This window comes from Oratosquilla oratoria, chromosome 42, assembly GCF_046742065.1.
Source record: "Oratosquilla oratoria isolate Oo_2021 chromosome 42, ASM4674206v1, whole genome shotgun sequence".
Taxonomy (NCBI): Eukaryota; Metazoa; Arthropoda; class Malacostraca; order Stomatopoda; family Squillidae; genus Oratosquilla; species Oratosquilla oratoria.
In genome coordinates, this window is record NC_134818.1 from 28,260,360 (window position 1) to 28,274,203 (window position 13,844).

Sequence of the window (13,844 nt, forward strand, 5' to 3'; positions counted from 1 at the left end):
CACACACAAATGTGCACACATATCAACACGTATTCATATACGCACATAAGGATGAGCATATACATATAAACTAACTAGAGAAAGAAAATTAAATCTATAATTTTTTCCAGTGATGGGAATTTCCCTCGTGATGGGACAACAGTTCCAACAAGTCAGACAAGTCTCATCACCAGCCGTCCTTTTGGCAAGCTCAGGAGACTTCCGACAAGGAAGGAGGGATTTCCAAGGGAACCAATTCAACAGTAACTTCCAAGAAAACACCCAAGCGCAAAACTTCCGTCAAAATGGATTCCAGAATAATCAGGAGAGACAAGTTTCTCTAGACAGCCAAAGACAATTCCAGCAGGAGAACCACAACACCCAGTTCAGGTTCAACGACTTTGCACAGGATCGCCGACAAGAGTTCTCCAACCAACAAAACCTCTTCCGTCAGGCGGAGGGTGCTCAGTTCTTGGAGGGTGATTTCGAGCCTCTGAACCTTCCTTCAGGAGCTTCTCTCCTCATGGGCCAGATTGACACGTCCTTCCAGTGCGCCGATCGCCCCTACGGTTACTACGCCGACGAACGCAACGACTGCCGCGTCTTCCACGTGTGCAACCCTTACCTCTTCTCCGACGGCCGCATCGAAACCCACCAGTACAGCTTCATGTGCGGCGAGGGCCGAGTCTTCGACCAGGAGAAGTTGACATGTGTGGAGGAGTTCGCTGCCATCCCTTGCCAAGAATCCTCCTTCCATTACTCCAAGAACGCTGAATTCGGGCTTCCCGAAGAGAAGTTCTAATCCAAATATCATAATGTACAGTTTTGTAGTGGCGAGCTGTAAATGAATATAGTTTCTCATACCAGATATGTAATACCTACAAATATTTCAATATAAGATGATTATATTTCTAAAAGCATGTTTTATTCCAACATCTATACAAGTGCTTGCCACCCTAAAGGTCACTAGAATGTGAAAGGATTTACTCTATTTTTCTATATATACGAGTATACACTAAGGGCTTCTTCCGTTTTATAAGAGTGTTAGGCAGTCAAGGGACGCATCTACTGCTACCCTTTCATCTCGCACCCTTGTTTCCCTTTCACCTTACCTCCTCCTGGATGAATGCAGGTCATCCCTGTCCCCTAACCGATGCCCAGGTCCAAAGCAAATGCAGGAAGACAAAATAAATCCAAAAGAGGGCCGCTTCACTTACACGGTGAACCTCCCTCCGCGTCTCATTATATAAAAAAAAGAGACGGATTTTACAATTTGGCATATTACATCCTAGTTTCGAAAACATGTGACTACAATTTTGTGTAGGTGTAGATAAAGTTAATTACCCTGCGTTGAACTTAGAAGTCAGTGGGAGAGGTAGAGAGAGGTAGAGATGTAGAGGTATAAGAGGTAGAGTGAGAGATGTAGAGGTAGAGGGAGGTAGAGAGATAGAGAGTGAGGTAGAGCGGTAGAGAGGTAGAGAGGTAGAGAGAGGTGGAAAGGTAGAAGAAAAGAGAGGTAGATAGGTAGAGGTAGAGAGAAAGGTAGAGAGAAAGAAGTAGTGGTAGAGAGAGGTAGAGAGGAAAGTAAAGATACAGAGGTAGAAGTACAGAGATAGAGGTAAAGAGGGGTAGAGGTAGAGAGAGGTAAAGTAGAGAGAGGTAGAGGTAAAGAGAGAGGTAGCGAGGTAGAAAGAGGTAGAGTGGTAGAGACAGAAGTAGAGAGGTAGAGAGAGAGGGAGAGGTAGAGAGGTAGAGAGAGAGAAGGAGAGTGCGACTGTCCCTCCGTTATGCTGTCACCCAACCCATTTTTACTCTCCTGTACCTATTCTCTGAATATTCATTTATTTTTTTCGCCTACCCTGTGGTGGGGGAAAAGAATGCTACCACTAAGTCTTCCCACTTGAGTCGTAAGAGGCGACAAAAAACGGGACGGGGGATAGGACTAGGAATCCTTTTGCCTGTAGCCCCACAGGGTACATCCCTAAAAAAATAAAAATAAAAATAAAAATAAAAATAAAAATAATAATAATAATAATAATAATAATAATAATAATAATAATAATAATAATAATAATAATAATAATAATAATAATAATAATAATAATAATAATAATAATAATAATAATAATAATAATAAATAAAAATTAAAAAAAGCCATAAGAGGGCCTAGGAGTTTTCCAACCAGTACCCTAAGGTTTGGGTCTTTTAATGTGCGTGGATATGGTACAGATGAGAGTAAAAGGAAAAAGATAGGCAGTATGTTTGTGAAAAGAAAGATGGATGTGTTGGCATTGAGTGAAACTAAGTTGGAAGGGAGGGGCGAGTGTGAGTATGGGAATGTAGTTGGGAGGTTCTCAGGAGTGAAGGGACGAGGGAAAGAAGGGGTGGCTATCCTAGTAAGTGAAGAGATAGGTAAGCATGTAGTGGAGTGGAAGGAGGTTTCTTCAAATTTGATGTGGATGAAGGTGAAGCTGGGAAGGGACATGTGGGTCTTAGTAAGTGCGTATGGGCCTGATAGTGAGGAGATTGGATGAAGGAGTGATTGTGCCGACAGCACTGTATGGGGCAGAAACATGGAACATAAGAGAGGAAGAGAGGAGGAGTTTGCTGGAGCAAGTAACAATCACTGCTGGAAACTGGAGAGGAGTGCGGAAATTCGAACCCACAACAAAGCAAATGTGAGACTAGCACGCTTCAGATTAGACCACCAGCGCACTAAAATGATAAGGATGGTGTAATCGTCATTGCCAACTTTTGTAATATGTTGATATATTCATTTAAAAAGTTCAGCTCTTATCATCAGCATATGTAAATCATTAGCCCGTCCACATTTTGTCCATATTGTCACTAAATCTAATAAAAAAAAAACACTAGTTGCTCTAAAAGGGCACATCGGGGATCAGCCACACTGTTCCCAAATATCAGTAACAAGTTAAAAAAATCTGTAACATGGGAGACACAGAATTAAAAATATTTCCCTCTAAATATCAATGAGACAAGAAGAAAAGGCTTGAAACTGTCATGAAGTAGATATAATCCTATAGAAGATGGAAATAGTGTCGCTAATCACTTAGTCAATGAGAGAAAAAAAACGAGCTCTCATAGACGTAAGGGCGAAGGGAAGTGCAAGTACAGGACCAAATATTAAGAATAAAAATACTTAAGTAGTATTCTGCATTATCTTTCAATTGGTTACTTTGTTTGCTTCTTTTATTTTCATTTTTCAATTTGTTATTTTGTTTGCTTTTATTTTCATATTTTGTAGCCCATCTTGACACATACAAAATATCTTCTGCCTGTGTTTTAAATCAAACAAAATAAAATTCATGACCCGAGTGTGATCACAAGGAATAGTAAAATCAGTGGCCAAGAGAATATCAGGTTTCACCTACCTTAGTCAAACCAGTGGTATATAAGCCAGAGCTCAGGTCGGAAGGAACAGCACTTCCTCAGCAAGCAACCAACTGTCACCATGAAAGGCGCTCTCTTAGGTACAGTCTACGTCATATTCATTTTAAGATTTGGTTCAATAAGTTGGAATAAAATCAGGCGAGGAACTCACTTCAATTAAACTGTAATTAAAGTATATACATTCACGAATTCTATCCGGTGCTTTCACAATATTCTTCCAAGATATATAATGTGATTTTACCAGTATGTCTTTACAAAAAGCACCACCCACACACTCACACGTTCTTACAAACGCATACCTACACACACAGTAATACACATACACACTCACACACACACACACACATACATACACACACACACACACACACACACATAAACAAACACATCTGCACATACACAAACAAACAAATCTGCACACACATATTAACACGTATTAATATACGCACATATGGATGAGCATATACATATAGACTAAATTGAGAAAAAAATGAAATTTGTAATTTTTTTCCAGTGATGGGAATTTCCCTCGTGATGGGACAACAGTTCCAACAAGTCCGACAAGTCTCATCACCAGCCGTCCTTTTGGCAAGCTCAGGAGACTTCCGGCAAGGAAGGAGGGATTTCCAAGGGAACCAGTTCAACAATAACTTCCAAGAAAACAACCAAGCAAAAATCTTTCGTCAAACTGGATTCCAGAATAATCAGGAGAACCGATTTTCTCTAGACAGCCAAAGGCAATTCCAGCAGGAGAACCACAACACCCAGTTCAGGTCCAACGAATTTGCACAGGATCGCCGACAAGAGTTCTCCAACCAACAGAACCTCTTCCGTCAGGCTGAGGGTGCTCAGTTCTTGGAGGGTGATTTCGAGCCTCTGAACCTTCCTTCAGGAGCTTCTCTTCTCATGGGCCAGATAGACACGTCCTTCCAGTGCGCTGATCGCCCCTACGGTTACTACGCCGACGAACGCAACGACTGCCGCGTCTTCCACGTGTGTAACCCTTACCTCTTCTCCGATGGCCGCATCGAAACCCACCAGTACAGTTTCATGTGCGGCGAGGGTCGAGTCTTCGACCAGGAGAAGTTGACATGTGTGGAGGAGTTCGCTGCCATCCCTTGCCAAGAATCCTCCTTCCATTACTCCAAGAATGCTGAATTCGGGCTCCCCGAAGAGAAGTTCTAATCCAAATATAATGTACAATTTTGTAGTAGTGAACTGTAAATGAATATAGTTTCTCATACCAGATATGTAATATCTACAAATATTTCAATATAAGATGATTATATTTCTAAAAGCATGTTTTATTCCAACATCTATACAAGTGCTTGCCGCCCTAAAGGTCACTAGAATGTGAAAGGATTTACTCTATTGATCTATATATATGAGTATACACTAAAGGCTTCTTCCGTTTTATAAGAGTGTTAGGCAGTCAAGGGACGCATCTACTGCCACCCATTCATCTCACACCCTTGTTTCCCTCTCACCTTACCTCCTCCTGAATGAATACAGGTCATCCCTGTCCCCTAACCGATGGAGGGACTGGATCCAACCCAAGCTGTGGCCCATAGACTAAAATGTTGGCAGGAATATGACAATCTGGGCCATAACGAGGCCATACCATGCCCAAACGAGACCTTGCCCCCAGGAGCAAACCTAACCAGGAAGGACTGGGTTACCTTAAACAGAGGAAGAGCCAAGGTGGGCAAAACGAAAGAAAACAAACACAAGTGTGGATACACCAATAGCCCCCAATGTCCCTGTGGCGAAGTACAGACGATGGTCCACGTCCTCCGGGAATGTCCATTGAGTCCCCATTGCTCCGACCAAGACCTTAGGGAAGCAAATGAAACTGCCCTTATATGGACACGGTTCTGGTGCGACAAGATATGAATGATGAACCGATGCCCAGGTCAAAAGCAAATGCAGGAAGACAAAATAAATCTACAAGAGGGCCGCTTCGCTTACACGGCGGTCCTCCCTCCGCGTCTCATTATAAAAAAAAAGAAAAAAAAATGAGACGAATTTTACAATTTGGCATATTACAACCTAGTTTCGAAAACATGTAAGTACAATTTTGTGTAGGTGTAGATAGAGTTAATTACCCTGCGTTGAACTTAGAAGTCAGGGTGCCATATTGTGCTGGAAGAGACAGGTAGAGAGGTAGATAAAGAGGTAGATGTAGATGTAGAGAAAGAGGCAATGGGAGAGGTAGAGATGTAGAGGTTAAGAGGTAGAGTGAGAGGTGTAGAGGTAGAGGGAGGTAGGGAGTTAAAGAGTGAGGTAGAGCGGTAAAGAGGTAGAGAGAGGTGGAAAGGTAGAAGTAAAAAGAGGTAGAGAGGTAGAGGTAGAGAGAGAAGTAGAGAGAAAGAAGTAGTGGTAGATAGAGGTAGAGAAGAAAGTAGAGACACAGAGGTAGAGGTACAGAGAGATAGAGGTAATGAGGGGTAGAGGTAGAGAGGGGTAAAGTAGAGAGAAATAGAGGTAGAGAGGTAGAGAGAGAGGGAGAGGTAGAAAGAGAGAAGGAAAGTGCGACTGTCCCTCCGTTATGCTATCCCCCAACCCATTTTTACTGTCCTGTACCTTTTCTCTGAATATTCATTTCCTTTTTTCGCCTACCCTGTGGTGGGGGAAAAGAATGCTACCACTAAGTCTTCCCACTTGAGTCGTAAGAGGCGACAAAAAACGGGAAGGGGGATAGGACTAGGAATCCTTTTACCTGTAGCCCCACAGGGAACATTCCTAAGAAAAAAAAAAGTAAAGGCATAAGAGAGCCTAGGAGTTTTCCAACCAGTAACCTAAGGTTTGGGTCTTTTAATGTGCGTGAATGTGGTACAGATGAGAGTAAATTTAAAGATATAGGCAGTATGTTTGTGAGAAGAAAGATGGATGTGTTGGCATTGAGTGAAACTAAGTTGAAAGGGAGGGGCGAGTTTGAGTTTGGGAGTGTAGTTGGGAGGTTCTCAGGAGTGAAGGGACGAGGGAAAGAAGGGGTGGCTATACTAGTAAATGGATAGGTTAGCATGTAGTGGAGTGGAAGGAGGTTTCTTCAAAGTTGATGTGGATGAAGGTGAAGCTGGGAAGGGACATGTGGGTCTTTGTAAGTGCGTATTGGCCTGATAGTGAGGAGATTGTATGAAGGAGTGATTGTGCCGACAGCACTGTATGGGGCAGAAACATGGAACATAAGTGAGGAAGAGAGGAATTTGCTGGAGCAAGTAACAATCACTGCTGGAAACTGAAGAGGAGTGCGGGATTCGAGCCCACAACAAAGCAAATGTGAGACTAGCACGCTTCACATTAGACCACCAGCACACTAAAATGATAAGGATTGTGTAATCGTCATTGCCAACTTTTGTAATATGTTGATATATTCATTTAAAAAGTTCAGCTCTTATTATCAGCATATGTAAATCATTAGCCCGTCCACATTTTGTCCATATTGTCACTAAATCTAATAAAAAAAACACTAGTTGCTCTAAAAGGGCACATCGGGGATCAGCCACACTGTTCCCAAATATCAGTAACAAGTTAAAAAAATCTGTAACATGGGAGACACACAATTGAAAATATTTCCCTCTAAATATCAATGAGACAAGAAGAAAAGGCTTGAAACTGTCATGATGTAGATATAATCCTATAGAAGATGGAAATAGTTTGCTAATCACTTAGTCAATGAGAGAAAAAAAACGAGCTCTCATAGACGTAAGGGCGAAGGGAAGTGCAAGTACAGGACCAAATATTAAGAATAAAAATACTTAAGTAGTATTCTGCATTATCTTTCAATTGGTTACTTTGTTTGCTTCTTTTATTTTCATTTTTCAATTTGTTATTTTGTTTGCTTTTATTTTCATATTTTGTAGCCCATCTTGACACATACAAAATATCTTCTGCCTGTGTTTTAAATCAAACAAAATAAAATTCATGACCCGAGTGTGATCACAAGGAATAGTAAAACCAGTGGCCAAGAGAATCTCAGGTTTCACCTACCTTAGTCAAACCAGTGGTATATAAGCCAGAGCTCAGGTCGGAAGGAACAGCACTTCCTCAGCAAGCAACCAACTGTCACCATGAAAGGCGCTCTCTTAGGTACAGTCTACGTCATATTCATTTTAAGATTTGGTTCAATAAGTTGGAATAAAATCAGGCGAGGAACTCACTTCAATTAAACTGTAATTAAAGTATATACATTCACGAATTCTATCCGGTGCTTTCACAATATTCTTCCAAGATATATAATGTGATTTTACCAGTATGTCTTTACAAAAAGCACCACCCACACACTCACACGTTCTTACAAACGCATACCTACACACACAGTAATACACATACACACTCACACACACACACACATACATACACACACACACACACACACATAAACAAACACATCTGCACATACACAAACAAACAAATCTGCACACACATATTAACACGTATTAATATACGCACATAAGGATGAGCATATACATATAGACTAAGTTGAGAAAAAAATGAAATTTGTAATTTTTTTCCAGTGATGGGAATTTCCCTCGTGATGGGACAACAGTTCCAACAAGTCCGACAAGTCTCATCACCAGCCGTCCTTTTGGCAAGCTCAGGAGACTTCCGGCAAGGAAGGAGGGATTTCCAAGGGAACCAGTTCAACAATAACTTCCAAGAAAACAACCAAGCGCAAGTCTTTCGTCAAACTGGATTCCAGAATAATCAGGAGAACCGATTTTCTCTAGACAGCCAAAGGCAATTCCAGCAGGAGAACCACAACACCCAGTTCAGGTCCAACGAATTTGCACAGGATCGCCGACAAGAGTTCTCCAACCAACAGAACCTCTTCCGTCAGGCTGAGGGTGCTCAGTTCTTGGAGGGTGATTTCGAGCCTCTGAACCTTCCTTCAGGAGCTTCTCTCCTCATGGGCCAGATCGACACGTCCTTCCAGTGCGCTGATCGCCCCTACGGTTACTACGCCGACGAACGCAACGACTGCCGCGTCTTCCACGTGTGTAACCCTTACCTCTTCTCCGATGGCCGCATCGAAACCCACCAGTACAGTTTCATGTGCGGCGAGGGTCGAGTCTTCGACCAGGAGAAGCTGACATGTGTGGAGGAGTTCGCTGCCATCCCTTGCCAAGAATCCTCCTTCCATTACTCCAAGAATGCTGAATTCGGGCTCCCCGAAGAGAAGTTCTAATCCAAATATAATGTACAATTTTGTAGTAGTGAACTGTAAATGAATATAGTTTCTCATACCAGATATGTAATATCTACAAATATTTCAATATAAGATGATTATATTTCTAAAAGCATGTTTTATTCCAACATCTATACAAGTGCTTGCCGCCCTAAAGGTCACTAGAATGTGAAAGGATTTACTCTATTGATCTATATATATGAGTATACACTAAAGGCTTCTTCCGTTTTATAAGAGTGTTAGGCAGTCAAGGGACGCATCTACTGCCACCCATTCATCTCACACCCTTGTTTCCCTCTCACCTTACCTCCTCCTGAATGAATACAGGTCATCCCTGTCCCCTAACCGATGGAGGGACTGGATCCAACCTAAGCTGTGGCCCATAGACTAAAATGTTGGCAGGAATATGACAATCTGGGCCATAACGAGGCCATACCATGCCCAAACGAGACCTTGCCCCCAGGAGCAAACCTAACCAGGAAGGACTGGGTTACCTTAAACAGAGGAAGAGCCAAGGTGGGCAAAACGAAAGAAAACAAACACAAGTGTGGATACACCAATAGCCCCCAATGTCCCTGTGGCGAAGTACAGACGATGGTCCACGTCCTCCGGGAATGTCCATTGAGTCCCCATTGCTCCGACCAAGACCTTAGGGAAGCAAATGAAACTGCCCTTATATGGACACGGTTCTGGTGCGACAAGATATGAATGATGAACCGATGCCCAGGTCAAAAGCAAATGCAGGAAGACAAAATAAATCCACAAGAGGGCCGCTTCGCTTACACGGTGGTCCTCCCTCCGCGTCTCATTATAAAAAAAAAAAAAAATGAGACGAATTTTACAATCTGGCATATTACAACCTAGTTTCGAAAACATGTAAGTACAATTTTGTGTAGGTGTAGATAGAGTTAATTACCCTGCGTTGAACTTAGAAGTCAGGGTGCCATATTGTGCTGGAAGAGACAGGTAGAGAGGTAGATAAAGAGGTAGATGTAGATGTAGAGAAAGAGGCAATGGGAGAGGTAGAGATGTAGAGGTTAAGAGGTAGAGTGAGAGGTGTAGAGGTAGAGGGAGGTAGGGAGTTAAAGAGTGAGGTAGAGCGGTAAAGAGGTAGAGAGAGGTGGAAAGGTAGAAGTAAAAAGAGGTAGAGAGGTAGAGGTAGAGAGAGAAGTAGAGAGAAAGAAGTAGTGGTAGATAGAGGTAGAGAAGAAAGTAGAGACACAGAGGTAGAGGTACAGAGAGATAGAGGTAATGAGGGGTAGAGGTAGAGAGGGGTAAAGTAGAGAGAAATAGAGGTAGAGAGGTAGAGAGAGAGGGAGAGGTAGAAAGAGAGAAGGAAAGTGCGACTGTCCCTCCGTTATGCTATCCCCCAACCCATTTTTACTGTCCTGTACCATTTCTCTGAATATTTATTTCCTTTTTTCGCCTACCCTGTGGTAGGGGAAAAGAATACTACCACAAAGTCTTTCCACTTGAGTCGTAAGAGACAACAAAAAACAGGACGGGGGATAGGACTAGGAATCCTTCTACCTGTAGCTCCACAGGGGACATTCCTAAAAAAAAAAGTATAGACATAAGAGGGTCTAGGAGTTTTCCAATCAGAACCCTAAGGTTTGGGTTTTTTAACATATTTGAATGTGGTACAGATGAGAGTAAATAGGAAGAGATAGGCGGTATGTTTGTGAGAAGAAAGATGGATGTGTTGGCATTGAGTGAAACTAAGTTGAGAGGAAGGAGCGCGTTTGCGTTTGGGAGCATAGTTGGGAGGTTCTCAGGAGTGAAGGGACGAGGGAAAGAAGGGGTGGCTATACTAGTAAATGGATAGGTTAGCATGTAGTGGAGTGGAAGGAGGTTTCTTCAAAGTTGATGTGGATGAAGGTGAAGCTGGGAAGGGACATGTGGGTCTTTGTAAGTGCGTATTGGCCTGATAGTGAGGAGATTGTATGAAGGAGTGATTGTGCCGACAGCACTGTATGGGGCAGAAACATGGAACATAAGTGAGGAAGAGAGGAATTTGCTGGAGCAAGTAACAATCACTGCTGGAAACTGAAGAGGAGTGCGGGATTCGAGCCCACAACAAAGCAAATGTGAGACTAGCACGCTTCACATTAGACCACCAGCACACTAAAATGATAAGGATTGTGTAATCGTCATTGCCAACTTTTGTAATATGTTGATATATTCATTTAAAAAGTTCAGCTCTTATTATCAGCATATGTAAATCATTAGCCCGTCCACATTTTGTCCATATTGTCACTAAATCTAATCAAAAACACTAGTGGCTCTAAAAGGGCACATCGGGGATCAGCCACACTGTTTCCAAATATCAGTAACAAGTTAAAAAAAATCTGTAACATGGGAGACCCAGAATTGAAAATATTTCCTTCTAAATATATATCAATGAGACAAGAAGAAAAGGCTTGAAACTGTCATGATGTAGATATAATCCTATAGAAGATGGAAATAGTGTCGCTAATCACTTAGTCAATGAGAGAAACAAAAACGAGCTCTCATAGACGTAAGGGCGAAGGGAAGCGCAAGTACAGGCCCAAATATTAAGAATAAAAATACTTAAGTAGTATTCTGCATTATTTTTCAATTGGTTACTTTGTTTGCTTCTTTTATTTTCATTTTTCAATTTGTTATTTTGTTTGCTTTTATTTTCATATTTTGTAGCCCATCTTGACACATACAAAATATCTTCTGCCTGTGTTTTAAATTAAACAAAATAAAATTCATGACCCGAGTGTGATCACAAGGAATAGTAAAATCAGTGGCCAAGAGAATATCAGGTTTCACCTACCTTAGTCAAACCAGTGGTATATAAGCCAGAGCTCAGGTCGGAAGGAACAGCACTTCCTCAGCAAGCAACCAACTGTCACCATGAAAGGCGCTCTCTTAGGTACAGTCTACGTCATATTCATTTTAAGATTTGGTTCAATAAGTTGGAATAAAATCAGGCGAGGAACTCACTTCAATTAAACTGTAATTAAAGTATATACATTCACGAATTCTATCCGGTGCTTTCACAATATTCTTCCAAGATATATAATGTGATTTTACCAGTATGTCTTTACAAAAAGCACCACCCACACACTCACACGTTCTTACAAACGCATACCTACACACACAGTAATACACATACACACTCACACACACACACATATACATACACACACACACACACATAAACAAACACATCTGCACATACACAAACAAACAAATCTGCACACACATATTAACACGTATTAATATACGCACATAAGGATGAGCATATACATATAGACTAAGTTGAGAAAAAAATGAAATTTGTAATTTTTTTCCAGTGATGGGAATTTCCCTCGTGATGGGACAACAGTTCCAACAAGTCCGACAAGTCTCATCACCAGCCGTCCTTTTGGCAAGCTCAGGAGACTTCAGGCAAGGAAGGAGGGAAATCCAAGGGAACCAGTTCAACAATAACTTCCAAGAAAACAACCAAGCAAAAATCTTCCGTCAAACTGGATTCCAGAATAATCAGGAGAACCGATTTTCTCTAGACAGCCAAAGGCAATTCCAGCAGGAGAACCACAACACCCAGTTCAGGTCCAACGAATTTGCACAGGATCGCCGACAAGAGTTCTCCAACCAACAGAACCTCTTCCGTCAGGCTGAGGGTGCTCAGTTCTTGGAGGGTGATTTCGAGCCTCTGAACCTTCCTTCAGGAGCTTCTCTCCTCATGGGCCAGATAGACACGTCCTTCCAGTGCGCCGATCGCCCCTACGGTTACTACGCCGACGAACTCAACGACTGCCGCGTCTTCCACGTGTGCAACCCTTACCTCTTCTCCGATGGCCGCATCGAAACCCACCAGTACAGTTTCATGTGCGGCGAGGGTCGAGTCTTCGACCAGGAGAAGTTGACATGTGTGGAGGAGTTCGCTGCCATCCCTTGCCAAGAATCCTCCTTCCATTACTCCAAGAATGCTGAATTCGGGCTCCCCGAAGAGAAGTTCTAATCCAAATATAATGTACAATTTTGTAGTAGTGAACTGTAAATGAATATAGTTTCTCATACCAGATATGTAATATCTACAAATATTTCAATATAAGATGATTATATTTCTAAAAGCATGTTTTATTCCAACATCTATACAAGTGCTTGCCGCCCTAAAGGTCACTAGAATGTGAAAGGATTTACTCTATTGATCTATATATATGAGTATACACTAAAGGCTTCTTCCGTTTTATAAGAGTGTTAGGCAGTCAAGGGACGCATCTACTGCCACCCATTCATCTCACACCCTTGTTTCCCTCTCACCTTACCTCCTCCTGAATGAATACAGGTCATCCCTGTCCCTTAACCGATGCCCAGGTCAAAAGCAAATGCAGGAAGACAAAATAAATCCACAAGAGGGCCGCTTCGCTTACACGGCGGTCCTCCCTCCGCGTCTCATTATAAAAAAAAAAGAAAAAATGAGACGAATTTTACAATTTGTCATATTACAACCTAGTTTCGAAAACATTTAAGTACAATTTTGTGTAGGTGTAGATAGAGTTAATTACCCTGCGTTGAACTTAGAAGTCAGGGTGCCATATTGTGCTGGAAGAGACAGGTAGAGAGGTAGATAAAGAGGTAGATGTAGATGTAGAGAAAGAGGCAGTGGGAGAGGTAGAGATGTAGAGGTTAAGAGGTAGAGTGAGAGGTGTAGAGGTAGAGGGAGGTAGGGAGTTAAAGAGTGAGGTAGAGCGGTAAAGAGGTAGAGAGAGGTGGAAAGGTAGAAGTAAAAAGAGGTAGAGAGGTAGAGGTAGAGAGAGAAGTAGAGAGAAAGAAGTAGTGGTAGATAGAGGTAGAGAAGAAAGTAGAGACACAGAGGTAGAGGTACAGAGAGATAGAGGTAATGAGGGGTAGAGGTAGAGAGGGGTAAAGTAGAGAGAAATAGAGGTAGAGAGGTAGAGAGAGAGGGAGAGGTAGAAAGAGAGAAGGAAAGTGCGACTGTCCCTCCGTTATGCTATCCCCCAACCCATTTTTACTGTCCTGTACCTTTTCTCTGAATATTCATTTCCTTTTTTCGCCTACCCTGTGGTGGGGGAAAACAATGCTACCACTAAGTCTTCCCACTTGAGTCGTAAGAGGCGACAAAAAACGGGAAGGGGGATAGGACTAGGAATCCTTTTACCTGTAGCCCCACAGGGAACATTCCTAAGAAAAAAAAAAGTAAAGGCATAAGAGAGCCTAGGAGTTTTCCAACCATTAACCTGAGGTTTGGGACTTTTAATGTGCGTGA

The 13,844-nt window shown here is 42.1% G+C and overlaps 4 protein-coding genes across 4 annotated transcripts in view; all 4 read left to right on the forward strand.

The window, feature by feature from the left end:
- Positions 1-856, forward strand: part of LOC143021718 (uncharacterized) — a 1,101-nt gene extending 245 nt beyond the window's left edge. Inside the window, exon 2 of the mRNA XM_076179391.1 lies at positions 111-856. Within this exon, the coding sequence (XP_076035506.1) occupies positions 111-781 (671 nt within the window). The 3' untranslated portion in view covers positions 782-856. The remainder of the gene's footprint in view (positions 1-110) is intronic.
- A 2,578-nt stretch (positions 857-3,434) lies between these two features.
- On the forward strand, positions 3,435-4,629 carry LOC143021680 (uncharacterized). The gene is made up of 2 exons (XM_076179301.1): positions 3,435-3,470; positions 3,905-4,629. The coding sequence occupies exons 1-2, from the start codon at positions 3,452-3,454 to the stop codon at positions 4,573-4,575; spliced, it is 690 nt and encodes a 229-aa protein (XP_076035416.1). The 5' UTR covers positions 3,435-3,451; the 3' UTR covers positions 4,576-4,629.
- A 2,812-nt stretch (positions 4,630-7,441) lies between these two features.
- Positions 7,442-8,634, forward strand: LOC143021511 (uncharacterized). Its single transcript, XM_076179086.1, has 2 exons — positions 7,442-7,479; positions 7,908-8,634. The coding sequence occupies exons 1-2, from the start codon at positions 7,461-7,463 to the stop codon at positions 8,576-8,578; spliced, it is 690 nt and encodes a 229-aa protein (XP_076035201.1). The 5' UTR covers positions 7,442-7,460; the 3' UTR covers positions 8,579-8,634.
- Positions 8,635-11,446: 2,812 nt separating this feature from the next.
- Positions 11,447-12,629, forward strand: LOC143021714 (uncharacterized). The gene is made up of 2 exons (XM_076179386.1): positions 11,447-11,480; positions 11,905-12,629. Exons 1-2 carry the CDS (start codon positions 11,462-11,464, stop codon positions 12,573-12,575), a joined length of 690 nt encoding a protein of 229 aa, XP_076035501.1. The 5' UTR covers positions 11,447-11,461; the 3' UTR covers positions 12,576-12,629.
- Positions 12,630-13,844: the final 1,215 nt, after the last annotated feature.